This window comes from Lynx canadensis, chromosome B3, assembly GCF_007474595.2.
Source record: "Lynx canadensis isolate LIC74 chromosome B3, mLynCan4.pri.v2, whole genome shotgun sequence".
Taxonomy (NCBI): Eukaryota; Metazoa; Chordata; class Mammalia; order Carnivora; family Felidae; genus Lynx; species Lynx canadensis.
In genome coordinates, this window is record NC_044308.2 from 93,436,053 (window position 1) to 93,456,380 (window position 20,328).

Sequence of the window (20,328 nt, forward strand, 5' to 3'; positions counted from 1 at the left end):
ATATCCAAGTCTGAGGTAGAAAGCTATTGCTAGAATAGAATAATACCACACTGACGCTTACTGCTCTGTATCATTTATGAAGATGTAATGGTGGAGTATCAGGAAAACCTAACTTTTTTCTTTTGGATTTCCCGATGAATACAGGACCAAACCATTCACTCTTAACAATAAAACTATTAACATAACGGGTTGCCTCTCCAAATACTGTGAAAAAGAGACATTTTTTTTTCTCAGTTTGGATAAAGAAATAAGACTAGATATTTAATTCTACCTAAATCCTTTTCACCTCATCTTCTGATTTAAAAACACAGCCAACAAGGAATGTTAGACACTCAAAAACGTTAAATTCACAAAAATATGGGTATCTGTTGTTCCTAGTATCTCAAGGTTATTTATTTTTATCTTTTTAAGCAGTATCACTTTAGCGATGAGGCCCGGAAACACACAGTCCTTGGGAACGGAACTTAGATTTAGAGTCTGTAAAGAAATTAACTACGGACCACATTTAGACTAACTCCTTAACAATGCGCATGCGTCTCCGGGAGGCCGCGAGAGTTTCCGGGAAGCCAGCCAATTATATTTCCAACGCAAACTCAGTGGCGGTATTTTCAACTAGATGAACCGGCTGCAGTCCCGCCTTCACGTTCCACTGTTGTGTGCGAAGGTAACCGATGTGGAGCCGAATGGCGGTTGAGCTGCTGCAACTGCTAGTGTCCGAGAGAAGCGTTTGGTGGTTGTCGGCCTAATGAGCGGACGGCAAAGAACGCTTTTCCAGACGTGGGGCTCAAGTTTTTCTCGATCCGCAGGGGCTCCGGCTTGCAACTCTGGACCTGAGCGGCCTCAGAGCCCTGGCATCTCCAGGGCACGTTGTCCTCTAGCGGTAGAGGTTGCCGAGGTTCCGCCGGAGTCGGACGATGATGTATTGCTGGTTGCAGTGTACGAGGCAGAGCGGCAGCTGAGTCTAGAGAATGGCGGTTTCTGCACCTCAGCGGGCGCCCTGTGGATTTACCCAACTAATTGCCCAGTGCGGGACTACCAGCTGCACATTGCCCGGACCTCTCTGTTTTGCAACACGCTGGTGTGTCTTCCGACTGGATTGGGAAAGACTTTTATTGCCGCCGTGGTCATGTACAATTTCTACCGCTGGTTTCCTTCCGGCAAGGTGGTCTTCATGGCCCCCACGAAACCTTTGGTGACACAGCAGATAGAGGCTTGCTACCGAGTGATGGGTATCCCGCAGTCCCACATGGCCGAAATGACAGGTATTTTATTTTTTATTTTATTTTATTTATTTTTTTTTAATTTATTTTTTTTATATATATGAAATTTATTGACAAATTGGTTTCCATACAACACCCAGTGCTCATCCCAAAAGGTGCCCTCCTCAATACCCATCACCCACCCTCCCCTCCCTCCCACCCCCCCATCAACCCTCAGTTTGTTCTCAGTTTTTAACAGTCTCTTATGCTTTGGCTCTCTCCCACTCTAACCTCTTTTTTTTTTTTTTTTTCCTTCCCCTCCCCCATGGGTTCCTGTTAAGTTTCTCAGGATCCACATAAGAGTGAAACCATATGGTATCTGTCTTTCTCTGTATGGCTTATTTCACTTAGCATTACACTCTCCAGTTCCATCCACGTTGCTACAAAAGGCCATATTTCATTTTTTCTCATTGCCACATAGTATTCCATTGTATATATATACCACAATTTCTTTATCCATTCATCAGTTGATGGACATTTAGGCTCTTTCCATAATTTGGCTATTGTTGAGAGTGCTGCTATGAACATTGGGGTACAAGTGCCCCTATGCATCAGTACTCCTGTATCCGAAATGACAGGTATTTTAGAAAGAATGGGCTAATTTGAAGTTAAGAGCACGCATTCTGGTGGAAATGGAAGTAAAGGAATTCCTGACCCATGTGGAATAGTCCCCAGATCACAATATCCGTATTTTACATCTTCTCCCTTAAGGCATTATCTACTTGTAGCAAGTCTGGCCCTAACGAAAAGGGCTGATTTATTCAATTTTCAGAGACTCCCCGTAGTTTGAGCATTTTGAAGCGATTGATTGTGTATACCCCATTGGTAAGTGAACATGAGGTTTTCTGACTTTCTTCCCCAGAAAGATTTCCCAGTTGAAGAAGGTACTTCTCTGCAGCTGTTATGCCATTTTGGTAGGAATTCTCTAAAGACAGGCTAGTTTTGTTGTTTTTAACCAGCGTTGACATTTGGGTCACAGCAGAGTTTAAAACGTAACATTTCCGTGGTTTGTTAAATTGTTCTTGTCTGAAGGCAGATTACCAAGCAGGGCTGCATTCTGAAATTAGGCCAGATTGTTTATAAATATTTTAAAGATAAATAGCCTTGGTGTTTAGAATGTAGGATGTCACTTTTGTTTACAGGATCTACTCAAGCTTTAACCAGGAAGGAAATATGGCGCAGTAAGAGAGTCCTTTTTCTTACACCTCAAGTCATGGTAAATGATCTTTCTAGAGGAGCTTGTCCGGCTGCTGAAATAAAGTGTCTAGTTATTGATGAAGCTCATAAAGCTCTTGGAAACTATGCTTATTGCCAGGTAATATTTTATTTAAAAGTATTTTGTACTGTGAATATATTGTTAACGAGTATTTTGGTGAATACTTATTGATGGAAGTTATTGATGTATTATCATTATGAAACAGCCTGTTATTTCCGAATAGATGATGATAGGAACTGCTTCATTCAAATTAGTGTCTGTGCTGTCTTTTTTTTTTTTTTTTTTAATTCTTGACAAGACCATTAGTGTCAGGTGTAGATGATGAAAGCCTAGTCCTGATTGAGGCAGTGATCCAAAATAAGGTTATGGGTGAGTTTTGGAAGTAAGATAATAATCCAAAGATTGGTAGTGGATATGCAGTATCATTCCTTGGCAGCTAGGTAGAAATCATACTTAACTGTCAAGAGTTGTTACCAAGAATGATTGACATAATGTATGGGACATACCTATCACAGTGCCTTCTGTTTAAGGCACATGAATATGAATTGCAGAGGTGAAGAGGTGGGATATGGCTGGGGAGGTACTTGAAGTCCAGGTCATGAAGGCATTTGTATTTTATGCTTAGCAGTTTGAATGTTGTTTGTAGGACACTGGGGATGTAGGTAGTGGAGACTCATTGAAAAGTGTTTACTGGGGTGATACTTAAGATTTAAAAGAGATTAGAAGAGAGAAGACTAAAAGTAGAGTGTACGATGAGAGAGAGGAGCAATTTAGGATGACTCCCAAGTGTCTGACTTGGAAGATTGTGCTTCTAGTCGAGATGGACAGTTCTGGAGACACAGAAGATTTGGGTACTGTGGAAAGATGAGTGCAGTTTAGATTGTTGAGTTTGAAGTGTCTGTGAGGAATCTAGCTATCAAGGCCCAGTGGGCAGTGGGAGACAAGTTTCAATCTCAGTGGGGAGTTCTGAGCTGGAGATACAGATTTGGAAATTACCAGCATATAGGTGGTAGGTAGTTAAAACTATAAGCTGGTGATATCAGGGAGAAGGTATAGAGTAAGAATACAAGTGAAAATTGATTTTATTTAGTGCAAAGAGATGAATTTTACTGCCAGTTTGTGCATTTGTAGCTTCCTTGGGGACTTTATGAGTTATTGTATTATATCTCTTTGTTATCTTCTGAAGAGAATAGTCCTCTTTCTTAGAGTTGATTTTAAGAAGGAAATGGGGGGCGCCTGGGTGGCGCAGTCGGTTAAGCGTCCGACTTCAGCCAGGTCACGATCTCGCGGTCCGTGAGTTCGAGCCCCGCGTCGGGCTCTGGGCTGATGGCTCAGAGCCTGGAGCCTGTTTCCGATTCTGTGTCTCCCTCTCTCTCTGCCCCTCCCCCGTTCATGCTCTGTCTCTCTCTGTCCCAAAAATAAATAAACGTTGAAAAAAAAAAAAGAAGGAAATATATATATATATATATATACACATACACACACACACATATACATATATCTGTGTGTGTGTATATATCTATATATACACACATTTGTGTATCTGTGTGTGTGTGTATATATATATATTATTAATATCTTTCTAAGTTAATATCTAATGTGTTAATGTTTCTGCTTGAGAGGGGCATTTAAAAATTTTAATTTTAAGTCTGTGAATTTACTTTGTAGATTTACTAATACTCAGCAACTTTAACTCATTTATTTTATTTGCAAAAAATTTCTAGCATTGTTAATTTTTTTAATTACAATATTGATGCTTTTATTGAGTACAAAGAGACATACACTGACTTCATTAATATCCAAATACCCCTTAGTGTTTATGCTGTATTGAATATTATAGAGTCCAACAGGCACACCAAGTCCATGAAGAATGTAGCTTCCTGGGTTACAAACACAGCATCATTTCCTCTTCTACAAAATGCTTGAGAATCCCGCTTTCATAAGAATAGTGTATTAGGGACATTTTGTCTTGCATCAGTTTTTAGAACAATTCTACATTAAGTATGATATTTTATCTTTGTGTATTCTCTATTATATTAAAAAAAAAATAATGTTTTTTGAGATTAGTCCAAATTCAGTATCTCATTGAATTCATCCTTGACATAGGTTGAAATAAGAGCAGTTTTTAGATAATCTGGTTTAACTGTTTCCTATATCTAATGTGGAAATCTGGGGTACTGAGAGCTGTTCCTGCAGTTGAGTTTACTTAGGGGTCCTTTTGCCTATATAAGGACCACATGTAAAGGGGTATGTGGGAATCTGGTGAAATATCCAATATTAATCATACCAGAAGGGGTGGGTTGAAATCATACTGCAAAGTCTAGAATGATGATGCTTTGGTGCCACTGAGAAAATGTGTTAGAATTTAAAAGGAGAGGTGGGTTTTTAAAGTCTTTTCCTAAAACATTTTTTTTTTTTCCATTTCAAATCTAAATTCATACTGGTATTTTTTTTCCATTTTTATGTTATGACTTATCTTAATCTGGTAAGTGTGTATACGGATATAGCTGTAAAGCTAAACTGTGGCCCAGACCACAGAGAGTAGACTCTCCTTCTTTCATTTGCCCTTGAATTAGCTCTCATTATTTCGATTTGCCTCTAATTAGGCCTTGACATTGTAGCTTTATGTATATAAGAATCCCTAAAGTGTTTTTGATTGGTATAGAGTATGAACTTGAATTATTTGCTTTTCAGGTGATGTGACTAATGATAGTTCCATCCCTTAGCCCATCAATACTCTGAATAAGGAATAATGATAATAGAACATTGGAACAATATAATAGCTTGTTTAACAGAATCACTGATATTTTTGTATTGGATAGATGAAATTAAAAAAAAAATTTTTTTTTTTAAGGTTGTGAGAGAACTAGTCAAATACACAGATCATTTTAGAATCTTGGCTCTTAGTGCCACACCAGGTAGTGATATAAAGGTAAGTAAAATGTCTTTTCATTTATTAACAGTTGAGAATATAAGAACTTTTGTATGGGGCCAGATCAGTTTGCCATTCTAGTATTTAATTTGACATCAAGACTACATTTCTTAAACATGCCTACCTTGGTTGGAGGAGTTTTTTTCTACATTAGTAGTTTTCAGATGTGAGTGTGCATAAGAAACCTAAAGTAGTTTGTTAAAAGTACTAAATTTTTACATAGTATAAGTGGTTTTTAAATTGTATTTTCAGGATTCTTTTAAAGTTTTATTTTGAGGGGCACCTGGGTGCCTCAGTTGGTTAAACATCTGACTTTGGCTCAGGTCATGATCTCACATTTCATGAGTTTGAGTCCCATGTTGGGCTTTGTGCTGACAGCTCAGAGCTGGTAGCCTGCTTCAGATACTATGTTTCTCTCTTCCTCTGATCCTCTCCTGCTTGTGCTCTGTCTCTTTCTCAAAAATAAATGAACATTAAAAAAAATTTTTTTTAAATAAAGTCTGAGATAACTTAGACTTACAGGTAAAATTATAATCTCTATCCTTTGCTCAACTTCCCTTAATGTTAACATAGAACCATAATAAAATTGATAAAACCAGAAAATTAACATTGGTACAATACTAGTAACTACTCTGTAGACCTTGGCTTGAATTTGTCACTTTACCCACCACTGTTCTTTTCAGTTCCAGGGTCTGTCTGGTCCAGGATCTCATATTGCATTTAGTTGTCATGTGTCAGTCCTTCCTATCTGTGATAGCTCCTCAGTATTTTCTTGTTTTCCATGACCTTGATGCTTTTAAGAGTAAATGCCAGGGGCACCTGGGTGACTCAGTTGGTTAGGCATCTGACTCTTGATTTCTGACTTAGGTCATAATCTCGTGGTTCATGGGATCAAACCCCTCGTAGGGCTCCATACTAAGCATTGAGTCTGTTTGGGATTCTCTCTCTCTCTCTGTCTCTCTCTTTCTCTTTCCCTCCCTCCCCCTCTTCCCCACTTGCATGCTCTCTCTCTAAAAAAAAAAAAAAAAAAAAAAAAGACCTAAACATTAAAAAAAAAAAAAAAAAGTAGCTGCCAGTTATTTTGTAGAATATTCCTCAGTTTGGGTGTGTCTGATGTTTTCTAATGAAAACATTGGAGTGAGGTTATGCCTTTTTGGCAAGAATACTCCAGAAGTGATACGGTACCTTTCTTAGGGCATGGTATCAGAGAATACATGATGTTGATTTGTCTTACGGCTGTTGCTGTTAATTTTGACTTGGTTAAAGTGATGTCTTCCCAGTTTCTGCATTTTAGAATTACTGTTATCCTCTCTGTTTTCCAATGATGGTTCTTGCTTGCAATAGCAATTTCTGTGGTATTTTCCTAATCATTGTTTCCTTTCTCTCATTTCTTTTACATTTGTTAATGTGAATTCTTTTGTAGTGAAAAGCTATCTCTTCTCTCCAATTTATTCAATTCTTTGTATCAATATGGACTAATAGATATTTATTTTAGTGAAAAGCTATTTCTTCTCTCCAATTTATTCAATTCTTTGTATCAATATAGACTAATAGATATTTATTTTTATCTATGGGCTGCATTCCGGTGTTATCATTATTAATTTTTTGCTCAGATTATTCCAACTTTGGCCATTGGGAGCTCTTTTAAGATGGCACCTATGTTCTTTTGGACATGCACTTTTTTTTTTCCTTTTGAACACTTTCCATCTTGCATCACAGGATATTTTATGCTCATTTAATATTTTTCATGTCCCAGCCATGGAATCAATCATTTCTCCAGGGAGCTCTGGTTTCCTTTATTAAAGGAGGATAAAAGTGCAGATTTTGAACCCCATCTCATGACACTCTAACTTAGTATCTCTGAATAGTCCTACTGTATTGAGTTTTGAAGACTTTCTATGATAAGTTTCAATCCTGTCAAGTTGTAAGACTTTTTTCTTCTGTTCATAGCCTTGATATTTTTTCAGAAATTTCTGTACTGTCTCTCATCTTACCCCAATCTCTTTAAACATGCTTGATGGTTTTTATTTATTTTTTATTATTTTTTAAGTTTATTTATTTATTTTGGGAAAGAAAAAGAGAACCAGTGGAGGCGGGGGGGGGGGCGCGGGGGGAAGGGCAGAGAGAGAGGGAAACAGAGGATCTGAAGCAGGCTCTCTGCTGACAGAGAAGAGAGCCTGATGCAGGGCTTGAACTCATGAACTGAGAAATCATGACCTGAGCTGAAGTTGAACTCTTAACTGACTGAGCCACCCAGGTGCCCCCATGCTTGATGGTTTTTGTCATCTTTCAAGTCTTTGCTGAAATGTTACACTTCAAAAAGTTTCACTCTAAGCTATCAAAAGTTAGCTCTCCCTATGTTGTGATTTCCTCTTGTGTGTGTGTGTGTTTGTTCTTAATCATAATATGTCATTCTTTTACTTATTCATTTATTTGTTGTCTTTTTCCCCCGTGAAAATAGTAGCTATATGATTATAGAGATTATGTCTATCTTGGTCATAGCTGTATTATGAACCCAATGCCTGGCCTGTGGGAGTCATTCAAATATTTATTGAATGATTAAAAATATTAATGTCTTGGGGCGCCTGGGTGGCTCAGTCGGTTGAGTGTCCGACTTCGGCTCAGGTCATGATCTTGCGGTCCATGAGTTCGAGCCCCGCATTGGGTTCTGTGCTGACAGCTCAGAGCCTGGAGCCTGCTTCGGATTCTGTGTCTCCCTCTCTCTCTCTGCCCCTCTCCTGCTCATGCTCTGTCTCTCTCACTCTCAAAAATGAATAAATGTTAAAATATTAATGTCTTACTCAGTTTTATAAAATGGTCATAATTCTGCACATTATGTGGACCCTCAGTAACTGTAGTGTACTATATTATGTATTGTACCACATGTTGCGAATACAAAGATGATTAAGATATGATTCTTGTTCTAGAGTATTTTTTATTTGAAATTATATTTATATAATTTGATAATATATAAATTTGTTAAATTGATTTTATATGATTTGTTAAATTGATATTATATAAATTTATATAATACATTTATATAAATATAATTTGAAATTATATTTTGTTTGGGGCACCTGGCTGGCTCAGTCAGTAATGCATATGACTCATGATCTCAGGATTGTAAGCTCAAGGCCCACATTGGGGGTAGACCTTACTTAAAAACTAATATATACATGCAATTATATTTTGTTTGTTTTTTTGAAAACTTATGAGGCTTTTCTAGCTTTAAAAAAAAAGCTCTTGGGACGCCCAGGTGGCTCAGTCAGTAAAGCATCTGACTTTGGCTCAGGTCATGATCTCATGCTTCATGAATCCGAGCTCCACATCAAACTCTCTGCTATCAGCTTGGAGTCCACTTCAGATCTTCTGTCTCCCTCTGTCTCTCTCCCTTCTCCCACTGCCTCTCTTGCTCTGTCTCAAGAATAAATAAACATTAAAATAAAAATAAAGCTCTTAATTTCTAGACACTTTCAGATTCTCCCCACTGCCCCCCACCCCCACATTGGTTCATTTATTCTTTCTTTCAATTCTTTTTTGAAAAAAAATTATCATTGAGGTATAGTTGACATGTTATGTTAGTTTCAGGTGTCCCACATTAGTGACTTGACAATTCTATACATTACTCAGTGCTCACCACAATAATTAAAGTCACAATTTGTCACTGTATAACATTATTACAGTATTATTGACTATATTCTCTATGCTGTGCTTTTCATCTCTGTAACTTATTTTATGACTGGAAGTTTGTACTTCACTTATTTTGCCTATTCCCCCACCCACCTCTTCTCTGGCAATCACCAGTTTATTTTCTATATTTAAGAGTCTTGTTTGTTTGTTTTGATTTTTAGATTCCACGTATAAGTGAAATAATATGGCATTTGTTTTTTTCTGACTTATTTCACTTAGCATATCCATGTCCATCTATGTTGTCACAAATGGCATGATTTCATTTTTTATGGCTGCATAATCAGTGTGTGTGTGTGAGTGTAACATACACACACACATATATATATATGTATATATATATATGTATATATATATCACATGTATGTGAGGTATCTCACATATTTATTGAGGTACAATTGGGTTGCTTTCATATCTTGGCTATTGTAAATAATGCTGCAATAGGTCTTTCACCTCTTTGGTTACATTTATTTCTAGGTATTTTATTCTTTTGGGTGCAGTTGTAAATTGAGTTTTCTTCATTTCTCTCTCTACTTCTTTGTTACTAGTCTATAGAAATGCAACAGATTTCTGTATAATAATTTTGTATCCTGCAACTTTATTGAATTCATTTATTCTAAGTTTTTTGGTGGAGTCTTTAAGTTTCTTTGAACTTTAAAAAAAAAAATTATTTATTTATTTTGAGATGGAGATAGAGAGTGTGCGTGCGTGAGCACTACCAGGGGAGGGGCAGGGAAAGGGGGAGAGAGAATCCTAGGCAGGCTCTGTGCTGTGCTAGGGCTTGATCTCACTAACTGTGAGATCATGACCTGAGCTGAAATCAAGATTCTCTTAACCGACTGAGGCACACAGGTGCCTCTTTCTTTCAACTTTGATCACACTGTCAGTATTTGAATTTATGTTTTTGCTCCAGTTCCCTGAAATTACAATTCAACTTTTGTATAAGCTTTCAGTGAAGAAAATTTAGAAGTACAGTATATCCAGAAATATATTCACATTATATATACTGGAAAATATTCTAATTTATCAGTAATTGATTTAGTGTAGCATATACCCTATCCCCTCAATTTCTTAACAAGTCAATTTGTAAAGTACTTCTAAGATATGTTTGTGTCATTTAATAGTAACAAGACTTCTCTGTTCTACATACACACACACACACACACACACACACACCATTGGACAAAAGTGTTTGCCAGAAAACAAGGAAATCTGGGTTGTAGTTCTGGCTCTAAAATTGACTATGTTACATAATGTTTTGGTGATTTATTTGCTAATCTAAAGCTTCTGTTCTGTCTGAGTCTTCATAAGATGTAGGTGAAGGAATATATCACTCCCATTGAAAGGTGCAAAATATGTTTGAGGAACTTATTGGATGTTTACTAATATTCTTATTTTTTAGATGCTTGGCTGGAAAGGCTGCATGAAAGATGTTTCAAAGCCTTATCCTCCCATTGTACCACTATTATAGTTTAAAAAAGGTTTAATATGAATTTTACCACTATTTTATTTTTGTTGGTAGCCTAAACTAAAAATTTAACATGTAATATAATTATAATCATACTTGATTTTGTGTAGGCTGTTCAACAGGTTATTACTAACCTACGAATTGGGCAGATAGAACTTCGTTCTGAAGATTCTCCAGATATTTTGCCGTACTCTCATGAAAGACGAGTTGAAAAGCTAGTTGTTCCCCTTGGTGAAGAACTTGTAGCCATCCAAAAGGCATATATCCAGGTAAGACATTTGTATCACAATTCAGGGTTTTGATGAATGAACTGATAATGTATTTTATTTTGTAGAATCTGGTGTGAGCATATTACATATTTATATCATTTTATATTATTAGTATTTGAAATATTCTTTGAAATTAATATTTTTGGAATGAGTACCCTGTTTTGTTAGTTACTATTAGTTAAAGAGGAAATGTAAAATGATGGACCATTTCTACAAGCCAATAACAACCTTATTTTTTATTATTTATTTATTTAAAAAAATTGTTTTTTTTTTAATGTTTATTTATTTTTGAGAGAGACAGAGACAGAATGTGAGTGGGTTAGGGGCAGAGAGAGAGGGAGACACAGAAGCAGAAGCAGGCTCCAGACTCTGAGCTGTCAGCACAGAGCCCGACGCGGGGCTCGAACTCACGAGCTGTGAGATCATGACCTGAGCCGAAGTCGGACGCTCAACCGACTGAGCCACCCAGGCGCCCCCAACCTTATTTTTTAAAATACACCTATTAAAACACACACACATGCATATAAATAGCAGAGCATAGAAAACCTAAGTGTATAGCTCACTGAATTTTCATGTAGTGAACACACTTAGAATACATGTCCAGATGTAAACAGAAGCTTCTTTATAAGAAAATATATTTTCAGTATTTTCTTCCTGGGTCTCTTATACAGCAATGATTCTCAACTGGAGGAAGTTTTGCCCACCTGGTGACATTTGGCAGTCTTGACACAGTTTTGGTTGTCATAACTGGAAAGGGTAGAGTACAGTTGCTAGTAGAAACCAATATGTAGAGACTAAGAATGCAGCTTAACATCTGTAACGAACAGGATAGACCTCCAACCACAAAGAATTATCTGGGCCAATTGTCAGTATTACAGTGATTGAGAAATTGCTTAGACAGTCATCACATCCAATGGGAAAAATTTGAGGTAACACATTCTTTTTCTATAGTTCATAATTAGTGTCATGCTAAGAGAACATTTTGTTTTCATATCTTCATTGTTATGGATTAAAGATGCCTGCAAATTTTTCACACTCCTCCCATGGAGAGAGAAGATGCATTTCCTTTTCCCTCCAATCTAGACTGGCTCTGTGACTCACTTTCACCAGCAGAATGTGATAAACCCTAAGTAAGCCATGATGAAACTCAGCTAAGCCATGTTCAGGAGAAATGAGGAAACAGTAGATAGCTAGAATCGAAGGCATAGACATATGGCCCCAGTCGAGGTATGTTAACCCTTAACCTCCAGCTATTTGAGGCTCTAGACATCAAAGAGCAGAGATTAGCTGTCCCTGCAGTGCCCTGACAGAATTTTTGACTTTTGACATTTTATTTTACAGTAGTTTTAGATTTTCAGGAAATATGCACAAATAGTATAGAGATTTCCATTGGGGAGATACTGTGAGACTACTTGAAAGTCCTATTTCTCAACATACTTTGGCCTATTTTATTTTATTTATATAATTTTTTTTTTATTTTTTAAAATTTGCATCCAAATTAGTTAGCATATAGTGAAACAGTGATTTCAAGAGTAGATTCCTTAATGTCCCTTACCCATTTAGCCCATACCCCCTCCCACAACCCCTCTAGCAACCCTCAGTTTGTTCTCCATATTTATGAGTCTCTTCTGTTTTGTCCCCCTCTCTGTTTTTATATTATTTTTGTTTCCCTACCCTTATGTTCATCTGTTTTGTCTCTTAAGGTCCTCATATGAGTGAAGTCATATGATTTTTGTCTTTCTCTGACTGATTTCACTTAGCATAATACCCTCCAGTACCATCCATGTAGTTGCAAATGGCAAGATTTCATTCTTTTTGATTGCTGAGTAATACTCCATTGTATATATATATATATACCACATCTTCTTTATCCATTCATCCATTGATGGGGCATTTGGGTTCTTTCCATACTTTGGCTGTTGTTTATAGTGCTGCTATAAACATGGGGGTGCATGTGTCCCTTTGAAACAGCACACTTGTATCCCGTGGATGAATGCCTAGTAGTGCATTTGCTAGGTCATGGGGTAGTTCTATTTTTAGTTTTTTGAGGAACCTCCATACTGTTTTCCAGAGTGGCTGCACCAGCTTGCATTGCCACCAACAATGCAAAAGAGATCCTCTTTCTCTGCATCCTTGCCAGCATCTGTTGTTGCCTGAGTTGTTAATGTTAGCCGTTCTGACAGGTGTAAGGTGGTGGTATCTCACTGTGGTTTTGATTTGTATTTCCCTGATGATGAGTGATGTTGAACATTTTTCATGTGTCGGTTCGCCATCTGGATGTCTTCCTTGGAGAAGTGTCTATTCATGTCTTTTGCCCACTTCTTCACTGGATTATTTGTTTTTTGGATGTTGAGTTTGATAATTTCTTTATAGATTTTGGATACTAACCCTTTGTCTGATATGTCATTTGCAAATATCTTCTCCCATTTTTCCGTTTGCCTTTTAGTTTTGCTGATTGTTTCCTTTGTTGTGCAAAAGCTTTTTATTTTGATGAGGTCCCAGTAGTTCATTTTTGCTTTTGTTTCCCTTGCCTCCGGAGATATGTTGAGTAAGAAGTTGCCGTGGCCAAGATCAAAGAGGTTTTTGCCTGTGTCCTCCAATTTTAGCATGCAATAATGGTTCTTGCCTGCTACAGTTATTTCTGTTTGCATAATCACGGTTTCTCCTTTTCCTCATTCTTTCATATTGTCAACTTGAATTCTTATATAATGAAGACCTGTTTCTTCTCCTTCATTTACTAATTCAGTTCTTTGTATCAATATAGACTAATAGGTATTTATTTTTTTCTATGCACTACAATTTAATACTGTCATTATTAATTTTGTTGCTCATATTGCTTCAGCTTTGGCCATTTATTTTTATTTTTATTTTTTTTTAAATTTTTTTTTTCAACGTTTATTTATTTTTGGGACAGAGAGAGACAGGGCATGAACGGGGGAGGGGCAGAGAGAGAGGGAGACACAGAATCGGAAATAGGCTCCAGGCTCTGAGCCATCAGCCCAGAGCCTGACGCGGGGCTCGAACTCACGGACCGCGAGATCGTGACCTGGCTGAAGTCGGACGCTTAACCGACTGCGCCACCCAGGCGCCCCTGAAGTACTTTGTAATGCAGAAATAGATAACCAAAATATTCATTTATCATTTAACCTTTAATAAGTCTTTTTAAAGAAGAGCTCTATAGGATTATGGTTAATATTTTTAAATTGTAACAAATTTGAAGCATTACTAATTTAAGATATGGCAAAGAATTTCAAGTAATCATCTCTTTTTTTAAATTTTAACTTAAAAAAAAATTTATTTATTTTTGAGGGTGGGGAAGGTCAGAGAGAGAGACAGAAAACCAAGCAGGGTATTCGAACTAACAACCTGAGCCAAAATTCAGAATCCAGCACTTAACTCACTAAGCCACTCAGGTGTCCCTCATCTCCTTTTTAATTAAAAAAAAAATTTATTTAAATATAGTTGTCATGAAATGTTGCAGTAGTTTCAGGTGTACAAAATAGTGATTTGTCAAGTTTATATGTTTTGCTATGCTCATCACAATTGTAACTACCATCTGTCACCATGCGATGTTACTATATCATTGGCTATGGTTTCCTTTGCAATGCCTATTTATTTACTTACTTTATTAATTTTTTTTTTTTTTTTACTTAACTCTTTTTACATTTATTTATTTTTGATAGAGACAGAGCACAAGTGGGGGAGGGGCAGAGAGAGAAGGAGGCACACAATCTGAAGCAGGCTTCAGGCTCGGAGCTGTCAGCACAGAGTCCAACGCGGGGCTCAAACTCAGAAACTGCAAGATCATGACCTGAGCCGAAGTCGGATGCTTAACTGACTGAGCCACCCATGTGCCCCAATTTATTTTTTTAAAGTAAACTCTTCACCCAACATGTGGCTTGAACTCACGACCCCAAGATCAAGAGTTGCATGCTATACCAACTGAGCCAGCCAGGAGCTCCCGGAAGCTTTTTATTTTGACGTAATAATCACTTCCTTAATACTAATACATTTTCTCATGATTAAAATCATTGCATTTATAAGGATCTAAAAATTATAATTTTTATAAACACATATAGTAGGCATTTAATTTTACTGATATTTTTAGAGTACTTCAGTAGGTATTATGATCAGCAAAACTGGAAGGGAGGAAAAATAAAACTCTACTAAATTGCCCTATTTTAGGAAATATGAATTAAGCAAAAGTTTAAACTGTTATACAACTGTATTGTTGTAGTAGGTCTTCATCGGGAAGTCTCTGTTTTCCTTCCCTCTGCCATCAAACTCATTCCTGCATCAGGACCTTTCGAATGCTGTTTCCTCTGGCTCTTTCCTCAAAACCTGTCAGCATTCAGATGTCGGTTCCAATAATACCTCTTCAGAGAGACTATCTTTGTTTACCTTTCCCTCAAAAACTATAGTATTACTGTGTTTTAGGTTCTTGTACATTTATCTCTTTGTTCACTCTTTATTCTTTGCTTCCCTTCATCGGATATATGTTTTTATGAAAGTAGTGACTTCATTTGTCTCAGCTACAAATTCTCAGCCGTTAGGACAATGCTTGACATATACTAGGTGCTTAATAAATATTTCTTGAAAGAATGAATCAACAAATCACATTGAATGTACTCAAGGCATTTTGATTTAGTCAGCCAGACTGCAAATATTTACCTATATGCCAGATTTTGTTCTTCATATTGAGATGCATCAGTGAGAAATTAAAAGTCCCCCAATTAATTGTACTTAGATTATAGTGTGGGTTGGGGAGGAAAGGGACTTAGGAAATACACAGATAAACATGTATGTCTTGTTATTTAAAAAAATTTTTTTTAATATTTATTTTTGAGAGAAGGAGAAAGCAAGAGAGGGGCAGAGAGAGAGGGAGACACAGAATCTGAAGCAGGCTTCAGGTTCTGAGCTGTCAGCACAGAGCCTGACATGGGGCTTGAACTCACAGACTGTGACATCATGACCTGAGCTGAAGTCGGACACTCAACCGACTGAGCCACCTAGGCACCCCAACATATATGTTCTTAAATTATAGTTGGATCTAGTAATTGGTTATGCTGACTTTCATATGGATGTTTTCTGGCGATAAATGTTAAGTACTCTTAAGTTTTGTTATTTTGCTGTGTTTACTTCAAAACGTAAGACAAACTTCATTTAATATATGACTTCTATTTTAATGTGTGAGGAAATGATTATATTTGAGAAAAAACTTTATTTTTTTAATGTTTATTTCTGAGAGAGACAGAGCACATGAGCAGGGGAGGAGCAGAGAGAATGGGAGACACAGAATCCGAAGCAAGCTCCAAGCTGTCAACACAGAGCCTGATGTGGGGCTCGAACCCACCCGTGAGCTCATGACCTGAGCTGAAGTCAGACGCTTAACTAACTGAGCCACCCAGGTGCCCCTTGAAAAAGTACTTTAAATTAAGCTTAAACTAAATTCCATTGAAATTTTCAGGTTTTGGAAGCATTTGCCAGTTCTTTGATTCAGAGGAATGTTTTGATGAGAAGGGATATCCCTAATCTAACAAAATACCAGATAATTTTGGCAAGAGATCAGTTTAGGAAAAACCCATCTCCAAATATTGTGGTAGGTATTTTTAAATTAATTTTGAAGAGATTAAGTTTTAGTTAGTGCTATGATAAAATGTAAATAATGGTTGTTTTCTTGGTATATATTAGCTCATCAAGAATTCTGATATGATTTATGTAGTTCATAAAAGCATGAAAAAAATCTAGCAAGAATGCACCTTAATGCTTTGAATTAAGTTAATTTTATCTTCTAACTTTTAATAAAGACTTGGTATTTTAGTTCATTTCTGTTTTGCAAAATCAAAGTGCTATGAGAGGGTAGATTCTAACTAACTTTTAGACCTAGAGCATCATAGTAAGTTTCTTATTTCTAATCTTCTTAGGAAAAAATTAGATGGATAGGAACATACCCATCAAGCTAGGTCCAAAGTTAGAAGAGATGCTCACAAATACAAAAAGGCACTGAGTCATTCTTTGAACTGAGAGGTAATGCATGTGCAAAAGAACAGAGGCATTGAATGATGGTATGAAGGAGTCAGTGAACTAGCCATTGTGGCTGAGGTAAAAGATCGAGGAAGTCAGATATGATAGTCTAGGTTGTGTGCACACAAGAATGGTTTTAAATATTACACCGAGAAATACTGATTTTTATCTCATAGTATCTGGGGAACCGCTAAGGGAAACTTTTCTGTAAAATTACATTATATTATACTAAACTTTAATAGGATGTGTTTAAATTTCTGCTAGGAGTTAAAGGTTCATTTAAATTTTAAGTACTAAATCTGAACCTGTTGAACTTGGATCTCACTAATGAGAGTTTATATTTTGTAGAGACAGGGTTTTACCCTTTCAGGTAATTGGGGTGCCATTTTAGGGCATTTATCACTATGCTGTGAACATTTAAAATGGCTATTACTATTTACTGATCTTAAATGCTACTAGGAATGTAAGGTCCAGAATAATAGTTATCTTGAATAAAGGAAAATAATAAAAATCTATTTTCAGTGGTCTCTCTTATCCTATTACATAGTTACACCTGCTGTATGTTCTCATTAAAGGAATACGTATTTCACTTTTCCTTGAGAGTAGTGGTTAAAAGCACAAGTACCCTGAGCTAGAGTTTGTGGATTCAAATACTGGCTCTACAGTTTCCTCATCTATAAAATGGGCATAACCATAGTACCTACCTCCCAGGTGTTGAGATTAAGTGAGTTTGTGTAAGTGATGTGCTTAGAACAGTGTCTGGTGCTAAGACAGTGTCACATGTTACTACAGTATGTATGTGTGGTGTTAAATGTTAGTGTTAAACTGTCTGATTAAATTCTGTTCTGGTGCCAGTAACATTTATGAGGTAGGCCAATATGTGACTTATTTTCCATTATATCCCAAATATCTATCTCCATGCTTGATATGTTAAATAGTTTTAAAAGAACAAATGAATATACATACTGCTAATAACTTACCTATAATGAGAAACAGTATATGATAAATATTTCTCTCCTTCACTTATTCTCTTTAAAATGTAAGTTTCATATTGAATTAAAAAAAATAAAGGCACAGATTTTATGTGGAAAATACACTGGCCCCTTTCCAAAGCAAGGTCCTATGATATTCTATAGATAGACCTTCAATAGAGCAGTAAATTCTACACAGAACATGTATCTTTATTTCTTCCTTTGGTTAAATTTGGTCTGTGCTTGTTTTTCTAGGGAATACAACAAGGCATTATCGAGGGAGAGTTTGCTATTTGTATTAGTTTATATCATGGTTATGAATTATTGCAGCAAATGGGAATGAGATCATTATATTTCTTTCTTTGTGGAATTATGGATGGAACTAAAGGTAAATTATATTAAATTATTTAAAGGAATAATGACATGTTATTATTTTTGTTAAAGATATATTGAACACTTGAGTTACTTAAAAATGCTTTATTTTAGGGGTGCCTGGGTGGCTCAGTTGGTTGAGCATCTGACTTTAGCTCAGGTCATGATCTCCCATCTCGTGAGTTCAAGCCCCACATTGGGTTCTGTGCTGACAGCCTGGAGCCTGCTTTGGATTCTGTGTCTCCCACTCTCTCTGCCCCTCTCCCACTCACGCTCTGTCTCTCTCAAAAATAAAATTAAAAAAAAATTTTAAATGCTTTATTTATTTATTTTAAATGTTTATTTATTTATTTGAAAGAGAGGGAGTATGAGCAGGGGAGGGACAGAAGAGGGGAGAGAGAGAATCCCAAGCAGGCTTCATGCTCAGTGCAGAGCTCAACATGGGTCTCAATCTCACAAACTGTGAGGTCATGACCTGAGCTAAAGTTGGGAGTTGGATGCTTAACCCACTGAGCCACCTAGGTGCATCCAAAATGCTTTATTTTAAAAAGCAATAAAATAGGGGTGCCTGGCTGACTTAGTAGAATATGCAGCTCTTGATCTTGGGGTCATGAATTCGAACTCTACTTTGGGCATAGAGATTATTTAACAAAACAAAACAAAACAAACAAAAAGCAATGTAATAATTATGTAACAAATGACTGTTTTTTTGTTTTTGATAAATTGGTAGTAAAAAGCAAGCCATTTAATACATATGTGACTGTGGAACTGAAAACAGTTGCTGGTTTTTATGTTTAAATTAGAAAAATTTGTATTCGTGGCTAAAGTTTAATTTCTTTTATTTTTTATTTTATTATTTTTTAAAGCTGTATTTATTTATTTTCAGAGAGAGGGGCTAGGGAGAGAGAATCCTAAGCAGGCTCTGCACCTTCAGTGTCGAGCCCACTGTGGGGCTTGAACTCACGAACCATGAGATCATGACATGAGCCGAAATTAAGTTTGATGCTCAACTGACTGAGCCACCCAGGCGCCCCTAATTTCTTTTTAATGAATAATAAATTTGATTAACTTATTTGTTAATTTGGAAAATCTTTACTTAATTTCTGAAGGAATGACTCGGGCAAAAAATGAACTTAGCCGAAATGAAGACTTCATGAAACTCTATAATCATCTAGAGTGCATGTTTGCACATACACGTGGTACTTCAGCAAGTGGCTCTTCTATCCAAAAAGGTCTGGTTTTTCTTTTAAAACTTTATTTGTTTATCAGATTAATTTTGAAATTAGGCTTCAGTGATCCAAATTATCTATAATCACTTTTATTTCTGTGGCAACGGATCTGTTAAATGCTTAAAGATTTTATTCTTTAAGTTAGGATAAGTATATATTCAAGGTTATAAACTTTAAATAGATGCTAGTAGTTGTTACTGTTAGTGAAAATTCTTTGAACTACCAAAAACTGATTTAAAGCTTAATTCAAAACCTATTTTTTCCCATCTACTTTGCTTCTGATTTCATCTGGATTCTCTTTCGGAATGAAATTATAATAAAAATTCAAAGTTTATTTTATAGTAGGGCTTATGTGCTACCCAGATGCTACTTAGTATTTAAATGAACGGAAAAAAAGTAAGATTTAACAAATCTATTTTGAAAAGGATAATTAAAATACATTAATTGAATATAGAAAATATAGAATGATTTTTTGGTTTTTGTTTTGCAGGAGATAAAGATAAAAATTTTGTCTATGGTCATCCAAAGTTAAAGAAATTAGAAGAAGTTGTAGTTGAACATTTCAAGTCATGGAATAGTAAGTCATGTTTAGTAGCTTCAAGGCAAGACAAAGTTACTGACAGAGCTAAAACTCTGACTTTATGGGGAAGATGGGCTTTTAATTACCCTGGATAATAAATGTAAAAGAGAAGATTTTGAGAAATTTTGGGAGGGTGGGACAAGGGACATGGTGGGAATGCTAAGAATAAGGTATTATGTGAAAAAGAAAAGTCAATCTGGGGCAATAGAAGGCAAGCAGACAGTAAAACAATATATAATAGTGGGGAGAAGTAAGGCAGGTAAGGAAATAGTCATGGAGGAGTGCTGTTTTTTTTTTTTTTTTTTTTTTTTTTTTTTTTTT

General features: G+C 36.3%; 1 protein-coding gene across 1 annotated transcript in view; it reads left to right on the forward strand.

Annotated features, from left to right (window-relative positions):
- The first annotated feature begins 540 nt into the window (after positions 1–540).
- Positions 541–20,328, forward strand: part of FANCM (FA complementation group M) — a 65,121-nt gene continuing 45,333 nt past the window's right edge. The window contains exons 1-8 of the mRNA XM_030319019.1: positions 541–1,262; positions 2,402–2,574; positions 5,330–5,407; positions 10,673–10,831; positions 16,299–16,430; positions 18,082–18,214; positions 19,308–19,430; positions 19,918–20,004. Coding sequence (XP_030174879.1) covers positions 746–1,262; positions 2,402–2,574; positions 5,330–5,407; positions 10,673–10,831; positions 16,299–16,430; positions 18,082–18,214; positions 19,308–19,430; positions 19,918–20,004 — 1,402 coding nt within the window. The 5' untranslated portion in view covers positions 541–745. The remainder of the gene's footprint in view (positions 1,263–2,401; positions 2,575–5,329; positions 5,408–10,672; positions 10,832–16,298; positions 16,431–18,081; positions 18,215–19,307; positions 19,431–19,917; positions 20,005–20,328) is intronic.